Source organism: Sipha flava, unplaced genomic scaffold, assembly GCF_003268045.1.
Source record: "Sipha flava isolate LNK unplaced genomic scaffold, YSA_version1 45_pilon_pilon, whole genome shotgun sequence".
In the NCBI taxonomy this organism is placed as follows: Eukaryota; Metazoa; Arthropoda; class Insecta; order Hemiptera; family Aphididae; genus Sipha; species Sipha flava.
The window spans coordinates 1,472,001-1,495,944 of record NW_020273227.1 but is presented as its reverse complement, the minus strand read 5'-3'; the positions used below and the strand labels follow the sequence as shown (position 1 = coordinate 1,495,944).

Here is a 23,944-nt window from a genome sequence, read left to right as displayed (position 1 = left end):
AGATTAAAAATAGCGTATCTCAGAATTTTGTGTTTGAGATTGAGATAAAATCTATTCATCTAAGTACACATAATATTCATTAAGTTGTTACTTTGTGTATTATGGTTTTCGTTTTACTTAGGGATATATAAAATCAAAATTTGGTCACAAAATCTCGCTTTTTCATCTTCATGCTAAAATTGTGTCTATAGGCATGTTAATTAGGTAGTAGATGAGGATAATTTGTCAATTAAACTAATGCGATCAAAAGTTATTAATTTTTTTAATTATTTCTATTTAACATTGAAACGATGGAGTATTGGACAGTAGACTTGCCTTTAAAGTTAAAATCATAGTAACTGACTCATAGACATAGTTTATAATCTCTATGTAGATACTATTACATTGGATTTAGTGTTTTTTTTTTTAAAGTTAGGGTTTTTCCAAAACACTATTTTATTTTTTATATTGCCAACCGATTTTAAACATAGTATAATTAATAACTACTGTATAGATAATATATTCTTTATGTATTTAATCTTTACTAGGTACCAATGAATGTAATCTAACGAGTTATTTTGCGTTGTGTGTGATTTAAAAAAAACATTATGCAGGTTCGAATTGTTAAATAAAATTTAAAAAATGTAACTGATTGTTAATCAGTATGTAAATCGTATGTAAAATATAATAATTCCATTTTGCTACACAAACGAATTGACATCGAAAGTGGCGAATAAACGCAAGTGAAGTCATTATCAGGTATAAATACCAAACGACAATGAAACGCAACTGACGAGGTTAAAATAACATTACATGGGACACAACTCGTTTTCAGCATAATTTTAAAGTGTAGTATTTAATGTCTAGCAATCTGGTCGTGTGACGGCGTACTGCAAGTAGTGACTGCAGCGGACGAAAACAGATCGATGTGAACGCAGAGCATTCAGGAAGTGCCAGAGGAAAAATTAATAAGGTAAATTTATTTTTATCCTTTTTTCATTTGATTAGAAAAAAAAATAACTTTTATAATAATAACAAAAACTCACACGTTGAAGTCGATTTCTCTGTGACTGTTTAGTATATCAATTATATTTTTTGTCTAATCGATATTCTCTTATTAGGTAATAATTTTTTTCCTTAGCCATGGATGTTTATACTTATATATTATGGTTAATAAAAGTAAAATGCCAATGTTTCAACAATAATTTATAACAAATTTAATAATGTATATTTACACTAGCAGTCTCCGCCTAACCAGATACAACATGGCAAATTTGCATTCAGTAGTTCAAATACAGTGATGTTAACTTTAATATTAAGCCGGTCCTACACTACCCGTACTACACTTTCCGATCAATAAACGCGATTATTTCGGTCGGGACATGGATTACTTCTCTTGTGGCACGGAGTATAATAATTTCTTTGACTAGTGTCACATTTACCGACAACCGATGGGAATCCACGAGTGACTCGACGAGTAAAAATAATCGCCATACTTGACGATTATTCACCGATTACACGATTCGTATGGGACCGACTTTTAACTTACCTACTACCAAACTTAAAGGTACGGTTTCCAAGGCGCGATTTGTCGCGGCGACATGTCCGTTGGTAACTGCTTGTAGGAAAATCATATGGATTGGTTTGCAACGCGCGACAAACCACAATGACCGAACTTTGGGTCGCAGCGATCGACGATATTACTGCTTCGGGAGCAGTACCGCGGGACATTTCACAGCGATCGTTGTAAATTTTCAACATAATGGCTTCCATTTTGGTTTTTTTTTGCATCCGAAGACGAAATTTAAATTTTTTATGAGAGGTACGAAAGAATTCGATTCTTTGCATTGAATAAAATTGAAATTGAATAAAAATCATTGCATAAAATCCTACATTTTTCCGATGTTTAAATATTTCTTGTATAGGTTTTCTATTTTTTGTTAATGAAGTAGGACCTATAATTTGGTCTTCGTTTTCTTCTAATAATAAAAGTGTTAGAAGAATATTATTATTATTATAAATATAACTATTCATCGTAGAATTTAATTAAAAAAACATTAGTACTGTGACAAGTTCGAAAATAAACGAAAACCGTATGTTAAGTATGAATTTTGATTGAAAAACATTTGTGCCGCTGCGACATTTCGCGTCTTGGAAATCACTCTATACGAAATAGGTCGCACCTTGGAATCCTTGGATACGGTTTGTATCTTAAATGGAAAAACATTATTTTTGCAATGACATAGGTTTTGTACGATATTATAGTTTTCAAGTGAGTTATGGTTATGTATATTATAATTTAAAAAAAAAGCTCATACATCGCTCAAAAATTAAAATGTCTCACAAAAGCTATGTCATCGCACAGATAGTGTTCTTCCCTTAAAAGGTAATATTTGGCACGCAGCGTTCAAATAATTTACCACCCTTGATGTATACGAACCACTATTCTACAGTGTCGACGGTTTGCCATTTATTGATTCCGGTCATTTTTTATTTAAATTAAAATTAAAAATGAGGAATATGGTGTATGATTTTTAATTTTCTATAACATTGATGAATTATGTTTTGTATAGAATTAGTTTGATTTTTTTTTTAAATGACTGATAATTTATTGTTATACTTATTATATTATGATAGATCGTAGCCAACATGCATGCCGGTACTACAAACTGTGCAGATTGTCAAATGTTGTTATATCTTAATGTAAATAGATTTAATTAAACATTTTATCTCTACTTTGTGGTTTTTCTTTGAAAAATATCTTGGACCCATATGAATGACCTCGAATAAATCAGTAAAAGGTTATTGTAGATCACAAAGAATTAATTATATTGGAGGCAGTCTGAAGTCAGTGCCTCGCTCTATGGAATTTCCGGTTACGCGACCAGAAATTGTGGTCGGTCATTGGCACGTATAGGTACCGAGTTCTTAGTCCGATTGACGTAAGATCTGTTTGACGCGACAAATCACTCAATATAATTTAACGAGGAGACATGACCATAATTGATTTTCCTTCGATCGTACTTGATGTATCGATGACGTAATAAATTATTATGTATGCCATCAGACATTTTGTTGAAACGGTAATTTTGATTTCGGTACACCCGTCGTTTCAACACAGTTAAAAATATTTTTTAAATAATCTAGAGTTCAATGATATTAATGTGACATAGATAGTGCAACCCACTCAGGACAAGTATGTTAACCGTTTGTTTTGATACCGAGAACTAAAATAATTATTTAATGAGGAATAAACGTACTTGGATAAAATTAAGAATTTTAAATTAAAATATTTTTTTAAATTCATTTAAGTTATTTATCCTAGCCGATATGAAAAAATTGGTTAAGAACAGGGGATTTATTGCACAATAAATATATTAAATATACTATTAGATAAGTTTTTGTTTGCCCCCTCCTCGTGAATAATACGTAACACGCTTTGGATTCGTGGCCATTCTCGTATACGCGCGTGACGCGAATATTAATTCTTGTAGCGTTACCGATAACAGCCAGCGGCGGCTGGTGAGGTTCACATAAGGTGATTCACAAAAAATTTGTAAGATACCTATATTAATGGGTAAAAAAATATTAGTTTTATAATAGATATGGGTTCATATAACGTAATTATCAACATATAATTTTCTCAAGATCCCTAAGCTTTTCCTCGCGGTAAGATAAAAATAAATTGGAAAAAAATAACTTATTATGTATCAGACATAAACAAAAAATCTTGTTTCCACGATCGACATGATACGCAAACGATAAAAACTGTCCGGTGCACACTCGATTGTGTTCCAAACGACCGTGTATTATTAACCGACGTGTCTATACATGTAGTTAACTTCTGTCACCCGGAGCACAACGAAAGAGTACTTCGTTAATTATTTAATCACTAATATACACACTTTTTAACACGAAAAGCTGGTAAAAATTTTTTTTAACAAATATTTTGTTAATTACAGACTATGGACATAACAATCTATTATAATATACTATAATCTAATAATTTTTTATATAATTTTTTTGGTTTGGTTCACGTGGTCCTGTGCATAAGAGATGAGCAAAAAGTTTGAAACATCGATGTTCCGATGTATCGATATATCTACATTTGAAACATCGATGTTGGTGACCGATATATTCGATAAAAAAATCTATGTTTACCTTAATAAGTTTTAAGAAAATTTGTATCTATGTTACATGTATGTATATTATGCAGGGGCGGATCCAGAGTCGGGGAACTGTGGGTCCAGCCATTTCAAGAGGCCATTTATTAGGGATGAAACTGAATTAGAAATGAATACCTTGTAAAAAAAAAAAAACACAATATGCTCATAAAAATGTATAAGTATATTTATATTACATTTTAGAATTAGTGATACGACCGATAATGACTTATTTACGATTAATAAATATAATCTAATTTTATCAGTGCAACAAACGTACGGAATAAAATATGATTTTCTTAATTTTCTACTAAAACGATATAATTTAAAATATAAATTATGAATTGAAAAATTTTAAATTTTGAATATACATGGCATTCATTTTTCAAGTAATTCCAATGGGCCAACTGTCCAAGAGTCCAAATCAAGGTCTAAAAAAGAGAAATTTTGTCTACAAATATTAACTGTATGTCAGCTGACCTCCTGAACCCTCCCTAAATCTGCCCCTGATGTTATGTATAAATTGTAAAATGTTTAAATAACTACGTTATTTAAACATCGGACTTCGGTAAGGAAAAATTTGATTTTTTTTCATTACATCGCAATAAAAACATCGATGTATTTTGCCCATCTCAACTGTGCATCATAGCAAGAGTCGCCACTGATAACAGCACTTGCATATAAATAGGTTGGGGGATGTTTGCGACGCAATTAAATGAAATTTACGATTGTACTATGCTCCTTAATTTATCATAATAATAGTAACTACAATCAATTCATATTTCTTCTCAATATTGTTAAAATGCAGAACTTGTCTGCATGAATTGAATGTCTGAATTGAAAAGAACAAAATATTGTTAAGAGATGAAAATGACGACAAAAATGTAACATTATATATTATATTACTTTGCTTTGTGAAACGTATAAAATATGTTTCAAAATAAATGTATTTACTTTAATTATAAAGATAATTTATTATTCATAAACAGGCAAAATATGCCAACCAAATTAGGTATAAATAATAAAATGTTTTGTTTTGTACAAATGTTGGGATTTTATTATTTATAATTTAATAAACAAGTTATGAAATATAATCGATTTTTCAATGTCTAAAATCACAACTTAATTAGTTGAACTGAACAAATTATTCTAAGGGTAGACCCGATAAATTATAAGTTATTATTGACATATTATGGTTAATCAGAGGAAAATTGAATATTAAATTTAAAAATTAAATATATTTAATAAACATTATGTAACAAATAACATTAATATTATGATTTCTTTTGTATTTTTATTTTAATCAAAAGAAATAATTTTATAATCCAACATTTTAAATCATTTTAAGATGACTTATACTTATAAATAAATGCCATCAAACAAAATGATTTCTTATAAATTAACCCAATATTAAAATATTTTTTTTATAAACAAAGAAATAAATAAATGATAATAAATATTTAATTTCTTAAGATTAAACTTAGAAAATAATTAATCTTGTACAGTGATTTATGGATGTGACAGTTGGCACAAAAGTGCAATTTTATTTGGCTAGTTCATTGGATAGCCAATCTAATCCTTCATATAATCCATTTCCTTGTGTAGCACAAGTAGATTGAATGTACCACTTTCGCTGGTGCAACTGATTCAGTCCAAGTTTGTTGGTAAGATCTGATACATTCATTGCATTGGGAAGGTCTTGTTTATTGGCAAATACTAATAGTACAGCATCTCGGAGATCGTCCTCTTGTAACATGTTGTGTAATTCTCGTTCTGCTTCAGCTATTCTTTCTCGATCATTGGAATCTACCACAAATATTAATCCTTGAGTGTTCTGGAAGTAGTGCCGCCACAAGGGCCGGATTTTGTCTTGGCCGCCCACATCCCAAACTGTGAACGCAATGTTTTTGTACTCTACGGTCTCGACATTAAAGCCAATTGTTGGTATAGTAGTAATAATTTCGCCTAGCTTAAGCTTGTAGAGTATGGTAGTTTTGCCAGCAGCATCCAAGCCTACCATCAGTATACGCATTTGCTTCTTACCAAACAAACGGGTGAAAACAGTAGATAATGTTAAGCCCATTTTAAATGAGTTTTAGAAACTATATACCTGAATAACGAATAAATATAAATATTAGTTTGAATTATGTTGGGTTTGATAATAAAAGGCGTAAATTCAAAGACAGGACAACTAGCAAAATTGATATTAAAATAAACCTAAATGTAAATAAATAATTGCCCTTACCCATTTAATGTGAAACTTCAGTGGTTATCTTTAACAATGCTGATCAGAAAATGGTGTTCAACGGAAGTAGATGAATAACTTCTTAAACAGTCAATAGCCACATTTATGTATAATTGTCTTTGTTTTTTCATCTTCCGTTATCATTCGTGTACGTGTATTATCATCGGTGTGTAGGTGATAAGACGTTCAAGGCCAGGTTGGCACCATTGATCGATGGTATCGATTTTTTTGTTCGTCAAACATTGGTTCTACTGTGTAGACTTGTCAAGGGTCCATGATAAGAATACCATTGATGGATGATTTCGCTGCCAATGAAAATAATATAAAATTTAATAATAATTGATAAATTTTCCCCAAAACGGTGTGTATTAATAAGTGTTTCAAATTTTTACTGTTTGTAGTTGCCTACCATGAGCTCTATTGTGTGTTGTATGTCGACGGTGATTTGAGAATATTTGTTACGACAACGCGTTTTGCCAAATCCGCCAAAAATGACCACTTCACTTTTAGAGAACAAAATTTTGAATCTACAAGCTAAACTGAAGGCAGATAATGATGCTACAGAAGATATGCCATCACTTTCCAGTCCCAGACAGGGATCGGGAAGACGACCTAAACAACGTAAGTAAATGACGCCCTGTTTGATATTTTTGTCCATAGTAGTGCAACAAATCAAATTGTTGATTATTGATCAGATGACCTTGGTCACTTGAATTATATTTTATTTTTGCACTTGTTTTAGTTGGTGATATGGGAACACCAACCAGGACTCGTAAGCATATCGATTTACCAGTTAGTGTATTGATGCAGCCACGGGTTGAAGACACTTCTGAAGTTGAAGTAAAGATGAAACAAATCATGAGAATGAGTGGTCTGTTGACTATTAATGGGATTGTGAGTATAGTATTTTAGATGATGTATTGTAATTGCTTAATTTATTTATTTTCTTCAGAAATACAAAACTGAATTGAAGGATTTAGAACATCTCGGAGAATTAGGAAGTGGTACTTGTGGTCATGTTGTAAGAATGTTGCACAAGCCCAGTAATACTGAAATAGCAGTTAAAGTGAGCTGAATTTGTATTACTTTATTAAAATTACCTTTGTGATTAATGTATTTCTTTCTTATATTAGCAAATGAGAAGGTCTGGAAACAGTGAAGAAAATAAACGTATCACTACTGATCTTGAGGTGGTGCTTAAGTCTCATGACTGTCCTTACATTGTTAAATGTTTGGGTGCATTTATTACTGAATCAGATGTATGCATATGCATGGAATTGATGGCTACATGTTTTGATCGTCTTCTAAGAAGACTTAAGACACCTATCCCAGAAGATGTACTGGGCAAAGTTGCTTTAAATGTTAGTATGAAAAACTAAAATAAAATTGAATGACTTAACTCATTGTTATATTTTGTTTTAGACTGTACAAGCTTTGAGTTATTTAAAAGAATCTCATGATGTTATACATAGAGATGTTAAACCATCAAATATTTTGTTAGATGAAAGAGGAAATGTAAAATTATGTGATTTTGGTATATCAGGTAGATTGGTAGATTCTAAAGCTCGCACTAAAAATGCTGGATGTGCTGCTTACATGGCTGTATGTATATATTTATAATAAAGTAAAAATTATTGTATATTACTACTAAGATGTTAAAATTTCAGCCTGAAAGAATTGAGCCTAGGCAACTTGACTATGATATACGATCTGATATTTGGAGTTTGGGTATTACATTAGTTGAATTGGCTACCGGTGTATTTCCATATCGTGACTGTAAATGTGATTTTGAAGTGTTGAGTCGGGTTTTAAATGATGACCCACCTTCACTTCCTCATGATCAAGAATTCAGTTTAGAATTTAGAAATTTTGTATCTAGCTGGTATGTTATATTAAGAGTTAATTAATCATAAAATTACGTTTTAAACTTATTTTATGTTCATACATTTTTTTAGCTTGATTAAAGATTACAAAGTACGACCAAAATACAAACAATTATTGGAACATCCTTTTTTACATAGGTATATGTTGAAAACTGTTAATGTTGCTGATTGGTATGCTGAAGCCATAAGTCAAAATAATTTATTCAAGTAATTTTCTTGATTTTTCGGCTAATTTTATATTTTATGATTTTTAAAATGTTATTTTACAGATCAGTGAAACCAGTTGTAGAAAACGTTCCTATTAGTGTCCGTAAGATGTCAGATCATGAATTTCCATCGTTGAGTATAAATGATAAAAATAAAATGAATGGGTTAGTTTTAATATTTATTTAATATTTAAATAACACTTATATATTTATTTGTTAATGATTTTAGAAATTCAGTTCTTGATTCACCAAAACCTGTTAAGCGTTTTCCAAGTACTGAAATGCCTCCTTCAGTGTTGTTATCACCATATAAACAATTGACAAATGGTGGAAATGTATCTGCTAATACTAGTCCATTAGTATTACAGCGATTCTATCATCAACAAAATCAACATCATTCAAGGTCTGAATCTTAGTTTTAATAATCTGTTGAGGCTAACTTAATACTCTATTTTATTTAATAATGGTTTTTATTATTATTATTTTTTTTAATTATTTTAAATTGCAATTTATTTATTTTTAGGTCATCTTCAGTGTCTCCTAGTCGGTTTGAACGTAATATACCTAGAGAATTCAATACCCCAGATTCACCAAAACCTAGTCCAAGGAAAAGTCTGATATCTGCCTACCTCAAGTTTGCTCCATGGAGCAAAACTCCTCCTAGTCCTCCACCACGAAATCAAAATACACCTATAATTGCATCCCCTTTAGTTACAAGGCGTGAAGTGTGCCCTCCCTCTCCATCTCCTGCCCGCAAAAATTTTGACGGTTCTCCAGCTTTATCTAGACGATATGTATCACCAGTTCCACCAACTCCTCCTCCACGACGTTTGTCAGAGAGTGGATCATCGCCTCTACATACATTTTACCAACAACGATTATTTGGTCAACCAAAATTGGAAGAAAAAGATCGAAGGTATACACCTCAACCACGTAGACGTGTTGTTTGCCAATTTAATGATATATGACAACTACTGTGTGGACAGAGACGTAAAGAATCTGTTCTTAAAAACAGTGAGTAAATTACATAGCTTCAATTAGAGCATTTTAACATTATTAAGTAATTTTGGATTTAATTTAGCAATTAAAAAAGACAATTTATTTATAAAATAATAATATTAATTTATGAAAAGCAATGTTAAACATATACATAAATAACTGTTTGTTAGATCTAGTTACTATTTATGCCGCTAAAAGTTATTTTAAATTTTTTTCTGTTATTTTTTTTTTATCTAATACACAGTACATTATTGTTTTATATTTTGAAAAGTTGTAAGATTGTATCTAACAATGTTGAGATTCAATTATAATATTTTATGTCAGTGTTTATCTAACATGAACATGAAACTTAACTGGTAACCAGTTCCTTATTTGTCTATTAACTGGTGAATTTACTCACTGAATCTTATTATTAAGAATGTGAGTTGAAATATTTATATATACATTTTATATACAATATAATAAAAAAAAATATTGTACAACACTTTGATTCGAGCAAACCTTTAGTTAAAAAATCAAAATGTTGACTGCCTTTTATTTATTTATTATTATTTTTATTATTATTTTTTCGCTGCTTACATTTGTGTATTAATTATTTTTGTGTTCTGTTTTAAATTGTTTGCTCAATTTATTTTTTTTTTTTTTGTGACTAGTCACGGTGTCACAACCGAAATGTCTCGGGTTATTATTTTACCCATATGTCATGTATCTTACTGTGATTTTTTGAACATTTTCATTTGCTTTATTACATACCAAGTTTTATAGTTAAATAAGCTTACATACAATACCTATCGATGTAAACTTATACACAATATATTATAAGTAATATATAATTTTATAAAGTGTATATAAATATTTATATTTATATACTGCATTCTAGTCATGATATATAAATATTGTTGTTTTAGAATGATATTTTGTATAAAATTAAGAAATTACGTTATTTGATCAAAACAATATAACAAATATATTATATTAAAAAAGCATTTATTTTTTTGGCAAGTTTGTATTATGTATAAATATGCTGTCATCAAAAACAAAATGCATTGTACAAAATATCTTTGGTTCATGTTGAGAAATTGTGTTGTCGATCAACGTCTGTATCCAATTTTCCGTAATGCTTTTAGGTCAACATCTCCATAGTAGTCTTCACTATAAATGTAAAATAAATATTTTAATATTCACTATATGTATTTAATTATTGATCTAAAATAATGTTAAAAACTTTCATATTGCTGTATAAAATTGTAGTGTTAATATTTGTTTACGCTTGTTAGTATTTATTCTATTATTAGGCTGTTACTGATGCGTAGTAACTATTGTTACTGATATGTGTATGATCTAAGATTCCAATTGCAAAATATAGTTGCACAATAATTACATCAAGTGGTTAGTACATGCTATGATAAATATATCTAACTCGTATTCTTTATGAAAATAATGAGTTATTTTTGATATATTTGAGTAGGAGATGGCAGCATAATCAGTGATTTCTTATACCTTTATGTCTATTAAATAAAACATCATATTGACCATAATAATATGTTATCAACTAATTAAAAAATAGGCAAGTTCTTTTTCTATGACTTGAAAGTTGAAACAAACTAAGTAAAATTTATCTATATTTTAAGTTTTTAGTCATCAAAATGTAAGTTTATTGTACATTATACATATATAATATATTATAATGTAAAATTATTATTTTTTTTAAACTATCCAATCCTTAGAAATCTTAATTTCACTTTTTGAAATATTTTAAGAATATAATTATAGTATATAAAGTAGGAGTTGAGTGAAAAAAAAATTATTCTTAATATATTTTAAATTAAATTTCTTATGAGTTTGCTTACAAAATTAAAATATCTTTGATTTTATTACTGGTTTCAAGTAATTTAATATATGGACGAAGCCATATGTTAATATTCATTGGTGTTATGCTCATTTTTTTAAAAACGTCCATGAGTCGAATGAGTTTTTGTTTTTAACATTATGCTGCTTGAAAGATAAAATCTTTATGATCGCGAAATTCGAATTTGATAATGTTTGTTAGTTAAAACATAAATTTTATGATTTATGTGGCTAATGTTTGTATACCACTTTTTTAAAAAATGTAGATCGAACCTTAATTTCTGACTAATAAAAATAAAGAATTACTGAATTAGACAATAGTTTTCATTGATCTAAAAACTCTAATTAATAGGTAAGTGTTTTTCTCGTTTCTTGTACATAAAGATCGGGAATTTCATATAATTTCAGTGAAGATTGATAAAAATGATGAAAAATGAAAGTTACATGTGAAATATTAAGCACAGACATTGGAAACTTCCAACAGTAATTATATCAAGTACCTACGTATTCTGGTTTGACATTGTGAAATTTGTGTTGTAGTGTTTGTGAATATAATGGTATAAGTTTAAGTAGGAACATTATAGAAATGCGCAGTATCTCGTTTTTTATCATAAACAGCCAAATTTTTAATAACTATTATTTCGAACGAGACAAAAAAAAAAACTAGTACTGAACAAATTAATTTAGTATTAAAGACAAATACTTCACCATTATCATTATTAGACAATAGCTATCCAATTATCCAAATAGATAAAAAAATGTTTTCCTTCATCAACATTTTTATTTATTTTAAAGATCGAAATTATATTTAAAATAAGTAAATTAACATTTTTTTTTTTTTTTTTTTTAATGTTCTCTTCATTGAAGAGAGAAGAAGTGAAATAATGAAAGTATTAAAATTTATGTGGTTCTCTGAAATAACAAGTCTGTAACTGAATCAAGAACGAAATAGGAATAATTGCTTAAAGTCATCTGTCCAAATATTCGGAAATAATTCATATGTATTTAAATACTATTTGATAAAATGTCCAAGTATCAAGGAAAATCTTATAGATGTATATCAGATTGGGTATTATATTATTTTTACTCAATATTTTCTTCGTGTTATCGTATTTTACGGATTTGTGTAATGAATGAATGGTTATTCATACAGGGTCTGTCAAATTGTTTGTAAATTAGAAAAATAATCAAAGTGAAAACATTACGAGTCGTAAATCTGAATTGATTAGCAGTTCCATTAGAACGCAATATTCTGAATTATATTTGAGGGACATGGGTGAAAGTTTACTTTTGCAGATCAGCGGTCACAACTAATGAGTAAAAATAATAATTGAATAAATTGCATTTATCTTCTTTTGGTATATTTCCTGTAAAAGACTAACATGCGACATGGGCTAAAATAGGACTTAATAATGTATACAACACAATATTAAATTGAATCGTGTGTGTATCCGTAATAGTGCGATATAGAGATTTAACCGGATGCAATTACGGTGAAATACATTTTTTTTACATATTTGATATCATATTATTCCATTATCATACAGATGTCTAGTTCATCACTACTGCCTTACCGAGTTCTAGAATTTTTACTTGCCAAAAAAAATAAATAAATAAATATTCCAAAATATTTTATGTATTATATTACCAATAATAGAAATAGATTTTTCGCGAGCCCCGAGTTCAATTTGTAGGGCCTGACTGTTACTATTCGTTTACCCAATTATACAAATGGCATGTCGTGTGGTAACCAAGGTTTTAACGAAATTCTATAATATGTACTTCTATAGACCTTAGTGGCTATAATGTGGTCAATATTAAATATTACTTGATCGGTCGCTACCTGCAAACATTAACTTTTGTTATTTTGTACTGTTAAACAACATGCAAAGTTATGTGAGGTACTTAATGAACGTACACCCTATTGCAGTATAGGTACATTTATCTGTGATTGCCTTCGCATCAATTGTTAACGATAATATTATGTTATTTGTGCTAAACGCTACAACTGGTAAACGGGTTTCGATAATACCTTTGTTGTGACCAGTTTCATAATAATAGTTGTTGTATGTGTAGTATTAGGCAATTTAGATTCATGTCGAATGAAATATTAAAATAACTAAAATAAACGTGTATTCATGTCGCAATAGAAATATAGGACTGAAAATAGGGTGAATAACAACTGTCAGGCGCGTACACAAAAAAATATTTTGCGAATGGTTTTAGGTTGTAAAATTTCATAATAATATAATCTATATACCACTTTTACTAAACAAAACATATTTAATAATTTTCCTGAATTTCGGGAGAGGTTTGAACCCCTAAAACCTTCACTTGTGTACGCGTCTGACAATCGTAGAGTATAGTATATGACGAGGACGACGAACAATAATACAAAATGCGTATATAATAACTATGTTTTTAATTCTAGTCAATAAAATATATTTTTATTATCTTAAAATAGAAAAAAAAAAATGTAATTATTATAAAGGTTATAAGTACACGTCCTAAATTTAAAGAGCGTAATTTGTACACAATATTTATATATTATATATGTATAATAATAGTATAAATCGATTTTATTGTTTTTTATATTTATACTAAAAAAAATCAATATATATTATAGTCAAGACAGTGATTTATATATATAAATTTAACAGTTTGGTACATATGAATAGTAGGTGTCTAAATAATACGCATGTGCATTCGTTGTACAAACGCATGCGTACATTGATCGCGTTACAATATAATATATTCGGTCAGTTTTGAGTTTTGATTTTTGCGCTTAAATACGAAAATAATTAAGTGTATTAATAATAATAAAAAAAAAAAAAAATTGTGTATAAGGCCCTATGCAACGAGTATACGCTGCTACATTACTGTGCGCATTTCGCAATATTGTATCAATATCAGTTATAATATATCAATTACATAGGGGTCAGTACACAGGGGATATGATGGAAAAACCGATCGAACTCAAGTACATCGGTGAATGACGTCGGTCTTAAAAGAAAATTCGTAAAAAAAAATAAAACAAAATAATAATAATAAAAAAACGTATTAAATTGTGTGAACACCCCCAAATGCATACACGTATACGCAATCGTCTTTAATAACACTGTACAATACGTGTTGAAATTAGCGACGATGAGATTAGACGCCGGATGGATTGTATTAAGGCGGGGGGGGGGGGGAGTAGGGCTTCAGAAGATTCGGTGCTCACACGATTCAAAAAACCGTAAATTTCGGAGTAAAAAAAAAAAGTTATAAAAACTTTCGAAAAGTCCTCGTATTGTTTTTGCGCACGATTGTGTGTGTGTGTGTGTGTGTGGTGTGTGTATGAGTGTGTGTGTGTGGGTCACCATTTAAGCGTCTTCGTAGTCTTTGGACGGTTGCGAGGAGACCGGAAGCGGTTGAGGTTGCGGCCTCTGTTGCTGTTGCGACTGCGGCCTGCTGGACTGCTGCTGTTGCCTCTGGGGTTGTTGTTTGGGCGCCGCCGGGGCCGCCTTGGATTCCGTCGACGACGACTGCTTGGACTTGTTTTCCAGACCGGACAACAGTTCGCTCTTCCTGATCGCCTTCAGGTCCAGGTCGCCGTAGTAGTCCTCACTGCGCACACACATAGGTAGGGTTTTTTTTTTCATTTCGTTTTTCTCTCGCCCCGATCACGGCCGTTGCCGCGTTATCATTTCTACTGTTCACTTAAACTATAGGACTATGACCGACAGTTATGCGCGCACAATGTACGCGAACGAGTACGTACAATATCATCGTTATTATTATTATTATTATTATTGCGAATTCGCGCCGTTTTGCGCGTGAAATAGGCGTACACTTGTACGTATCATCATCATGTTTACCCGTAACGCGGACAAACAGCTTTGTCGCGTTCGTTCGTTTATATATTCGTATGTTGATGCGCGGTGCAGTAGGGAAGCGTAACGAAAACCTGATGCCGTCAGAGGAGACGGGTGAAAAAAAACCGTATACGCGAGGAATGTTGAAAAAAAAAAAAAACAAAACCATTACACGTACCCGGTCGCGTCTACCTGATTCGTAGTCGTCGAACGCGTTGCATTTCGAGCCCAAGGTAGCGACGGCGGCGACGGTTTAAGCCGACCGTAGTCGTGCGCGCGCGTTTCGAAACCACGTCGAACCGTCTTCGGCCAACTACACGTCGTACGTGCAACACAAGCGCATCGCAAACGATCGGAGGCAAACCGTCGGAATGCTAATCGCGACGATTGTTTTTTTTTTTTTAGACGTTTCAGCGTCGCATCGGCCGTCGAGGACAAAACGTTAACGATGTTACCGCGCGCGGGCTGTTGCCGAACGCGCACTGTTGTCGTGTTAACGCGCGTCGATTGTCAACCGCGCCGTAACAAGCGGTCGCAACGCGTACTTTGAACAACACGTTCACGGAAACGCACATTTCGCGACGGCTGCGCATCGCCCGATCGGTCACCGCGAGCGCGCGCCGAAAGGTCTGTTTCGCACAGTGTCTGCGCAAGTACATACTCCGAACCGATTTCAAATCGATGACCGTAAAAAGATATTTGACGAAACGTTACGGGTTTTTAATGGCGCAACGGCCGAGGCGGTTACGTTCTGTCCGCTCCGAAACGGTACCAACACCCGTAGAGTTCGTTAAAATATTTTGATTTTCGAATGTCTGTAGGAAGTCGCGGGGTCTTACGAAAAAACGACAACACTCGTCATTGCTGTCGACTGTTCTGTTCACGTAGGTACGCGCGCGAGCGGATCGATTGCGATACCATTATGTTATTGTACATACGACGGGGAACTTTTTCCTCGACCGCCGCCGCGGGTAACTGTGTGATGTTAAATATTCGTGTACCCCGTATCACTTTCACTTTTGCGGTCCAAACGATTCGTATTAATTTGTTTTCGGGTGATAATTGTTTATGCAAACATACGCGTGTACGTGCCACGTGGTGTACACCACTGGGCGTACGGTTTACGCAGATGTACGATATGCACGTGGTCATTAGTTATGCCAAGTGTACACGATTACGGTATAAAGTCGCGAACGACGTGTACGTGTATTTCGAGATTGTACCGATTTTTCGTTCTCACCGCATTTGGAAACCAATCGGCCCGTGAAAAACTAAGCGCGCGCGTTCACCGAGTATAACGTATTTAGCTGGTGTAGGTATAACTACGCGTTTTCACACTAGACGATCGCGATAATAATAATAATAATAATAATAATAATAATAATATATACGTATATGTTTGTAATTACAATCGTACCGTATTGTCGTAATAATGAGATTGTTTTGGATAACTTTCGTAGCGAAATAAACCACTAACACTTTCTTCGTGTTCCGAGTCGCCGGTTTTTAAATATCGATACACTTATTAGCTTCTAGACATGTTTACCTTGCATACAGTTTTATTATCGTTTCGTTTTTAAAGATGCGGAGATTTATAAAAAAATATTTGAAAACGCTATCGACGCTCATAAAAATATCCGAGAAACTTAATCATAATACGAGTGCTAGATTATGTCCGTCTATATCGTGATGTAACACGTGCGCATGCAGCACTCGCGCGTTTGTACTTTTCACCCTTACGGTGACCGCATGCAGCCACATGCACGCCGATGTGTTAATAATTGTATAGCAATTATTATCAACGAGTTATTACTTATTTTTCTACGAGCACCTGAACATTCACCATCGCAGTTCGTACGACGAGAGGGTAGGGTGGAGTAAGATTTTCATCGATACGCGGAGACAATATTGTTTGTTTTATTTGCTTTCTGGTTTGGACGCAGTGTAAAATGTTTAAAAATAATACATTATGTTATATGATATGTGAAATAATAGTATTCGTGTGGGCGGTTGGAGAAATTAGTGATACCAAATTGGGACGAAAAAGTACAGAATCGAGAAGAGTGGAAAGAGATTTCGGCGAAAACTCTCGAAGAGTTGTGGTGCCAGAGAGAGGACTGTGTGGTTTGATCAGAAAACAGGCAGCATGTTAACTGACGATAATTATCGTTTTTATGTGCGTGTGAAACGGAGAGTATCGAAGAAAATAAATAATAAAAAAGTAAAATTCATTATTTTTCAAAACTGTGAATCGTAAAATGTAAATCTCTGCACGGGATTGTGTTCAGGATCGGTATAATATGTTAGAGAGTTTGAATTTGAAGTTGCGTAGAAAAAAAATACGTAATAACCGCTGTTATGTAACATGTTTTAATGTTGCGTTTGCTTACCATCCGGGAACGTCCTCGGGGTTCTCGCAGTTTCCGGTACCGTCGGTGTCACCGATCTTGAAAACGGTGCCGATCGGGCAACCGTATTCCCTGGCGGTACCTTCCATGCAGATGTAGTATTTCCTGCAGTCTTCCGGGTGAGCGTGTCTGCTGAAAGATCCTATGGAAGCCAAAAGTTCGCCGGCGGCCGGGCAGCTGAATCCGTTCGCTACTTCTGCGCAACAGGATAGGGCATGAGATCTCGTTATTATCAAACGCAAGACCATATTTGTATAATCAGTGGTGTTCCCATTGGCTATACTACTTAGTATACTCTCAACATTATTTTGAAAACCACGTATACTCTCAAGCCGCGAGCACTTCACGGAGAAGCATTAAAGGTAATTAATTTTACAAGTTTTATTTTGTAATAGACGTTTTCAGTTTTTCCTCAGACGACCAATAATTATTTCGAAGCATTACACTATAATTAATTATTGGCTGTGCGTTTACGATGGTATGAATTTATTTAAATAATTTTAATTTAATTTGGTGTAAAAAATAAAAATGTAAGCATTTCAATTTTTCATTAGTATTTTCAACCCTTTCCCATCATGACCACTAACTAGATAAAAAAAATGTCCAAATTCAGACACTCGACAGCGTAGTATACTCTGGACGAAATCGATGGGAACATCATTGTGATAATATATATGCTCTACTAACCTTCGATCTTGCACTCCGGTACTTGGTCAGCCCACATACACACTCTTGACTCCCGGTCGTAAGCTAGACCGGGTGAACATTGGTATCTGCTAGCCTCTCCTCCCCAACAGTTCCAGAAGGTGTCGCACTTGACGTCGTCCGGAAAGATTCCGTACAATCTAGGACAGTGCAACGATCCGATGGCCGGTTCTATACGGAAAATGAGACGAACGTTGTACATTTGACGTAATATTATTATAATAATCATGTACGGATCGCGGGAAAGGATTTTTGATTTTACCCAATTGTGTCCTGGAGCCGCAGTCTACGTTGTGCAGATAGTCGCAGTTCTCCTTCAAATACTTGGGGTCGGTGTCGTCGAACGCCAGCCCGTTACCGCAAGTCTTCAGCTCGGCTACGTTGTTGTCGCATTTCCAGTATTTGTCGCACGACACGCTGTGCGGGTAAAAACCGTAGTCGTCCGGACACTTGAACTCTTCCCTCTGGCCGTGAACTGCGTAGAAAAGAAGAAGAGAAAAAAAAATTAAACACATTGTTGTGTACACACGCACGTGTACTGACGACATGCGTATTTAATATAACCACCGGGCAAGAGCGCGCGTATGTTATTATTCGTTGTTTCCCAGGACCTTGGGGCTGCGCCCATTGTGTCCACGGTATACTCGTTGTGTAACGACGAACGCATTCAAAACGTAGTAGCCGGCAACGGTTTAGGCGGTAGTATTCAAAACGTGGTAGCCGACGATGACGACGACGTTATTACATAATAATAATAATAATAATAATTATTATTAATTTTCGTGTGGTACACAAACACGCTGCTCGTATGTTATGCGCAGGCACGCGTTATCGGAATGCACGTATGATTGTATTCAGGATGTATATTAATCGGGACCAGACTTGACCGTACGAATAGCGCCTGCGGAGTAGTCGGGGCAGCGCGGTCCGTCGTACATCATATAGTCGGTTGGCGTTCGGCCCGGAGACGTGGGATCCGATCGTTCCAATATGACCTTTACGCGCTCAAAACCCGAGCGGCGGAATTTTCTTTCTCTCCCCCTCGCCGCCGCCGTTATTATATCATTGTCCGCCGTACGCAATCGGCGCACGAAACCAATTGTCACCCTACCTTGCCCACGAGCCCGTTTATGTGTAACGCGCGCGTCACGTAGACGATAATAATCACCGGCGATTACGCAAAAGTCATAACCCATTCGTCTGCGTACGCGGCGGACGCCGGGAATGGAACTCGCCCTGGGTTTCTGGGTCAGAAATAATAATAATAGCAATAACAATAATTATGACATACGTCGCTTGTAATAGGCAATACGTATGCGTATCCGGTTTTGACTTTATTGGCGGCTACGACACCGGCGGTCGTTCGAACGGGTCACACACGACGCCCCCTCGGCGACGTCGGATCGCGTAAGCGAAGTTACGAGCCGGTTTTCTCTCTACCGCCGCGCGTGCGTGTACGAGTAAATCGACGAATTCGGTTGATTATTACTACTACTTACTTCCCCCTACACTACGAGTATTACGAGTCTACCTGTTATCGTCATATTCGTATTACGTCTTGACCGAAAAAATAATAAAATAAATAAATAAAAAATAACGCATAAACCAACATCTATTGAGCATTTCATTAATGCGGTGTGGGCTGTTAAATATTACGAAACGTCTTTCATCCATCATTATTTAACACACATCCGATGTTCCCGAGTACAGTATAAACGTAAAATTAATGTGACTTGAGGAAGAATGCATTTTGTAATATTCCAAATAGGCAATACCGAACTACGGTTCCCGTATCCCCTATATAAAGGTTAGGTCTACCCTTGATTTAAAAACTTAAAGCTCATTCCTTAATTCTTATTGATTCCTCGTAATTTTTTTTTCGAAATTTTAATTACATCACCTTTTCTGATTCATAAAAGTTTAAGGATAACTGTTCGATTACGGTTCTAGGTATATTTCCCTCAAACACGCATTTCATTATTATTTGACGCAAATCTTCTGAGTCTAATTCCATGTCATATCATTTTTCAGCATGTTGTTTTCATCTCATTATTGTTATCTCATTGTTCTTCGATAACGATGTCCTCCGCTGATCCTGATATCACTTGCCCTTTATATATTCTATACCATGTCTCAAACATCACATATCTCTGCACAGGGGTTTCGTTAAAACAGCAAACTGATGACGAAAAAGATGTCTGAAAATGTTTACGTGTGCGCGTGGAATATTGTTGTTTTATCCTTTCTGATGCGCGGGTGTTGCAACACTACTTCATGTGTGTGTGTGTACAGGACGCAACTGTAATCGTCACATTACACAATACCGGGTGACCTGTACGCGTTGATCTATGCCCTTTCCTGTTGCTCACGGGTGTAAGAGTATTTACACGCCATAAATACCAGTTACATGGTCCATTGATCAGATTTACTGGTATTTATATACGATCGGCTGTGCACCGGGGGTATGTCACCGTTTTGTAATACGCTCATCGTATACGACGGCCATTCGACCGGAGTTCACGCGACGGAAAACAAAAACCGGACTGCGGTCCGCGGACCAAGCCCGAACGCGCCGGATACGGTAGCAGTAGAAAGCGAACTCGTTTTTACGGCCCTACGGACCATGGGTGCGAAATATACCGAACACACGAGCGCGCGTAATCTGGTCACACGACATTCTTCGGCAGAGAAAACGGAATTATTATATCACTATCGAGACCTCTCTACGCGTGTTATGCGCCTGATTTGTGTGCTATGCGTTCGTCTACATTTATTATTATTTTATACGCATATGTAGGTTATCGGTGTTGTTGGACGTGCTCAAAAGTCGACAGAAGTCTTCAGCCGTGCGCGTTTACTCTAGGCATACACCGTATGTATATATTCCAAATGTAGATATCTATAGAACCGTGTTCCTTAACGTGTATAAACACGGTGGCCTGTGCGCGTTGCGTAATCGCATACATTATTATTATTATTAAAAGCGTTTTCCGTGAGCTCACCGATCGTGCTTTGACTCGTTATTATCGACTATCCATTATTCATTAAGCGCCGTCACATTTCGGAGTGGTTTAGAGGTGAGTGGCCGTCACTGCCCACAGTGCAGTTATAAAAGAAGAAGAATAGGAAGAAATGACGAAGAAATAACGAAGAAGAAAAAAAGGGTTTGGTGGCGTTACGTATCCTCCGTCTTAACCGTCGAAAACGTCTGCGATGCGGTTGCGTAACACACACACACACACGTCTTCCGGTTAATAAAATCGAGTTCAATCGCATTTATTACATTTAAATCTCTCCTTCTTTCTTTCTCTCTCTTTCACACACACACACACACACACATTCTCTCCATCACTCCGTCACTCTCATTCGAAGGTTACTTCAGACTCACACACACGCATAATATGTACAACACCTCGTGTTATGTGGGAACTTAATAATGGTATCGCTGTTATTACGTTTTACCTGTACATATATAATATGTGTTATAAATTGTATTCACTCTCGTTCTCGACCGCACCCTATTTTTTTTTTAAATTATCTATTTAATAACGTGTTTGTTGTTCCATTCATGTATATGTAATATTACGTATAGGAAGTAATAACGAGTCTGGACCGCGGTGGCGGTCGGCAACTGGAGCAGACCCGTTTGCGACTCATCGTGGTCGGTCCTACGAATATCGGAAGGCCGTGCGTTAAACTGCATCAGTATTGCCGCCGGCTTCGCTTCCTCCGCCAGAAACTCATGAATTAGAACGATATTAATTCGTGGACGACCACGCGGAAGGATTAGGATCGTCGGTAGGTGAAATAGAAGGGTGTGCTATGCACCATTATGACAATGAGCCTTATAGTATAGTAATTATAATATTCTCACAGAAACGTAAAATGAAATAATTACAACTATTTTACTCCACACAAGAAAAAAATTGTGTGTTATCGCCTCCCATTCCGGACGTCCTTGACTCATCGTACGCTTTTGCATTACGTGTGTATTTGTGTATAAATGTGGAAACGCGTTTCCCGGGTCAGGGAATTTCCTATCCACTAGCAAGTAGGAAACGTATCAAAATTTCACTTTTCCCACACTGTCGCTGCGCAGTCGTCGTCAACCAGCCACAATGGTGTCGGACTGCAATTTTTTCTCTTTCTTTCACTTGTTCGCTGCATATACTATTATGTGTATAGTCTAAATCTTATTATTATTATCATTATTTACTATACGTATGTATACAATTGCTATCCCCGTGAGTAATATACCAACACACACACAGACATACGCACGCGTGCACTGTACGAATATAGATACGAGGTATAGACGACAACGCATGTAATATTGCTCCACACACAGACCCGCGTGTTCCGATACATAATGATATATTGTGATGATGTAATAAAACGTAAACAGTATAATTTTTGTGTTTATGTCGTTGCACTGACGAATTTTTAGAAATACTTTTGACCAGTTACATAAGTTGACGAAATCGTAACGCTAAACCACTAATATCGAACAAAGCGTATTCATATCGTCTCGCAGATTTTATGCATAATATATTGTACATAAATATTTTTTACATTGTACTTATCGATGTACGATAATCATACATGTATGTATGTATATAATATTATAACGGAATTGCGCGCGATTTTTTTTTTTTTTTTTTTTTTTTTTTTTTATGGATAAACTGCGAATAATGTTATTATGACAATTTATACGGACAAATATGACGTAAATCGTGACTGCATAACACACGCGTATAATCTATAGGGATTATCGATGTTTTAATTTTCGTTTTATTTTCTCGAAAAGTATCTACGGTCCTCCGAAAGCATTCGTATGCATATTACACCTTAGGTATGTAAATAAATATTATCGCGCAAATGCATAGACAAAACGCGATGCAAACGCAATGTGCTGCAGTTGTTGTTGTTACCTTGGTATACAGCGAGGAGCAGGACGGACGCGAGTAGATAAACCATCATCTTGTGAGCTTCGTTTGATGGTGAACCGTGAAAATGTTTTGGAAATAATGGGCGAGAATCACTGGAGAGGTAAAAAAAAAAAAAATGTAAAAATATATCAACTATTTTTTATTTTTATTGTGTGTGTATGTGTGTTATGTTATGAAATCGAGTTCACTTTCGCGGGCGATAACATGAAGATCGGTACTGGTGAGAGGCCGGTGCTCGCCTCTTGTTTTATATGCACACGTCCTACCCAGCGCCGCGACCTCAGCCCCACTTAAGTATTCCAGTCGTGTGAGATTCGATATCCGAAAAGAAAAAGAAAAAAACGCACGCACGCACACGTGTGTACACGCAACACACACGGGCACGCGCATACACGAGCACCAATAGTCGAGACTCGCGTATTGTTATACGTGATTTTTTCTAAATCTGGACTACGCCCAGCAGGACCGCCGTCGCCGAGCCGAGCTTTGTGCGCATTGTGCGCGCTACACGCCTTTATGCATTGTAATACCCGTTCGCTCGTGTACGAATCATATGACCGGGTGGGGAGGGGGAGGGAAAAAAAAGGATGGAAAAAAAACGGAAACAAATATACTAAAGTGCACCGTAATACGTATAATGCTGCAGTCGTCGTCGTCGTATATGGGGTGGTCGCGCCACGAACCGCTGCAGCCGGGGCGTTA

At 34.8% G+C, this 23,944-nt stretch overlaps 3 protein-coding genes across 5 annotated transcripts; 1 reads left to right on the top strand and 2 right to left on the bottom strand.

Annotated features, from left to right (window-relative positions):
* The first annotated feature begins 841 nt into the window (after nt 1-841).
* On the top strand, nt 842-10,353 carry LOC112689630 (dual specificity mitogen-activated protein kinase kinase 7-like). Of its 2 annotated transcripts, XM_025563426.1 has the most exons (11): nt 842-952; nt 6,789-7,008; nt 7,130-7,281; nt 7,340-7,453; nt 7,521-7,748; nt 7,810-7,989; nt 8,055-8,269; nt 8,343-8,477; nt 8,540-8,641; nt 8,706-8,879; nt 9,000-10,353. In XM_025563426.1, exons 2-11 carry the CDS (start codon nt 6,879-6,881, stop codon nt 9,442-9,444), a joined length of 1,875 nt encoding a protein of 624 aa, XP_025419211.1. In that variant the 5' UTR covers nt 842-952; nt 6,789-6,878; the 3' UTR covers nt 9,445-10,353. The 2 variants fall into 2 exon arrangements, with proteins under 2 accessions (XP_025419211.1, XP_025419210.1); XM_025563425.1 differs by lacking the exon at nt 842-952 and having other exon boundaries at nt 6,673-7,008.
* Nucleotides 5,586-6,522, bottom strand: LOC112689631 (ADP-ribosylation factor 2). The gene is made up of 2 exons (XM_025563428.1): nt 6,388-6,522; nt 5,586-6,252 (listed from the first exon to the last, which is right to left on the bottom strand). The coding sequence occupies exon 2, from the start codon at nt 6,223-6,225 to the stop codon at nt 5,686-5,688; it is 540 nt and encodes a 179-aa protein (XP_025419213.1). The 5' UTR covers nt 6,226-6,252; nt 6,388-6,522; the 3' UTR covers nt 5,586-5,685.
* Nucleotides 10,354-10,443: 90 nt separating the features above from the next.
* On the bottom strand, nt 10,444-23,479 carry LOC112689598 (protein obstructor-E). Of its 2 annotated transcripts, none has more exons than XM_025563381.1 (5): nt 23,225-23,479; nt 18,556-18,768; nt 18,276-18,464; nt 17,571-17,784; nt 10,444-10,627 (listed from the first exon to the last, which is right to left on the bottom strand). In XM_025563381.1, exons 1-5 carry the CDS (start codon nt 23,271-23,273, stop codon nt 10,567-10,569), a joined length of 726 nt encoding a protein of 241 aa, XP_025419166.1. In that variant the 5' UTR covers nt 23,274-23,479; the 3' UTR covers nt 10,444-10,566. The 2 variants fall into 2 exon arrangements, with proteins under 2 accessions (XP_025419166.1, XP_025419165.1); XM_025563380.1 differs by lacking the exon at nt 10,444-10,627 and adding an exon at nt 14,387-14,932.
* Nucleotides 23,480-23,944: the final 465 nt, after the last annotated feature.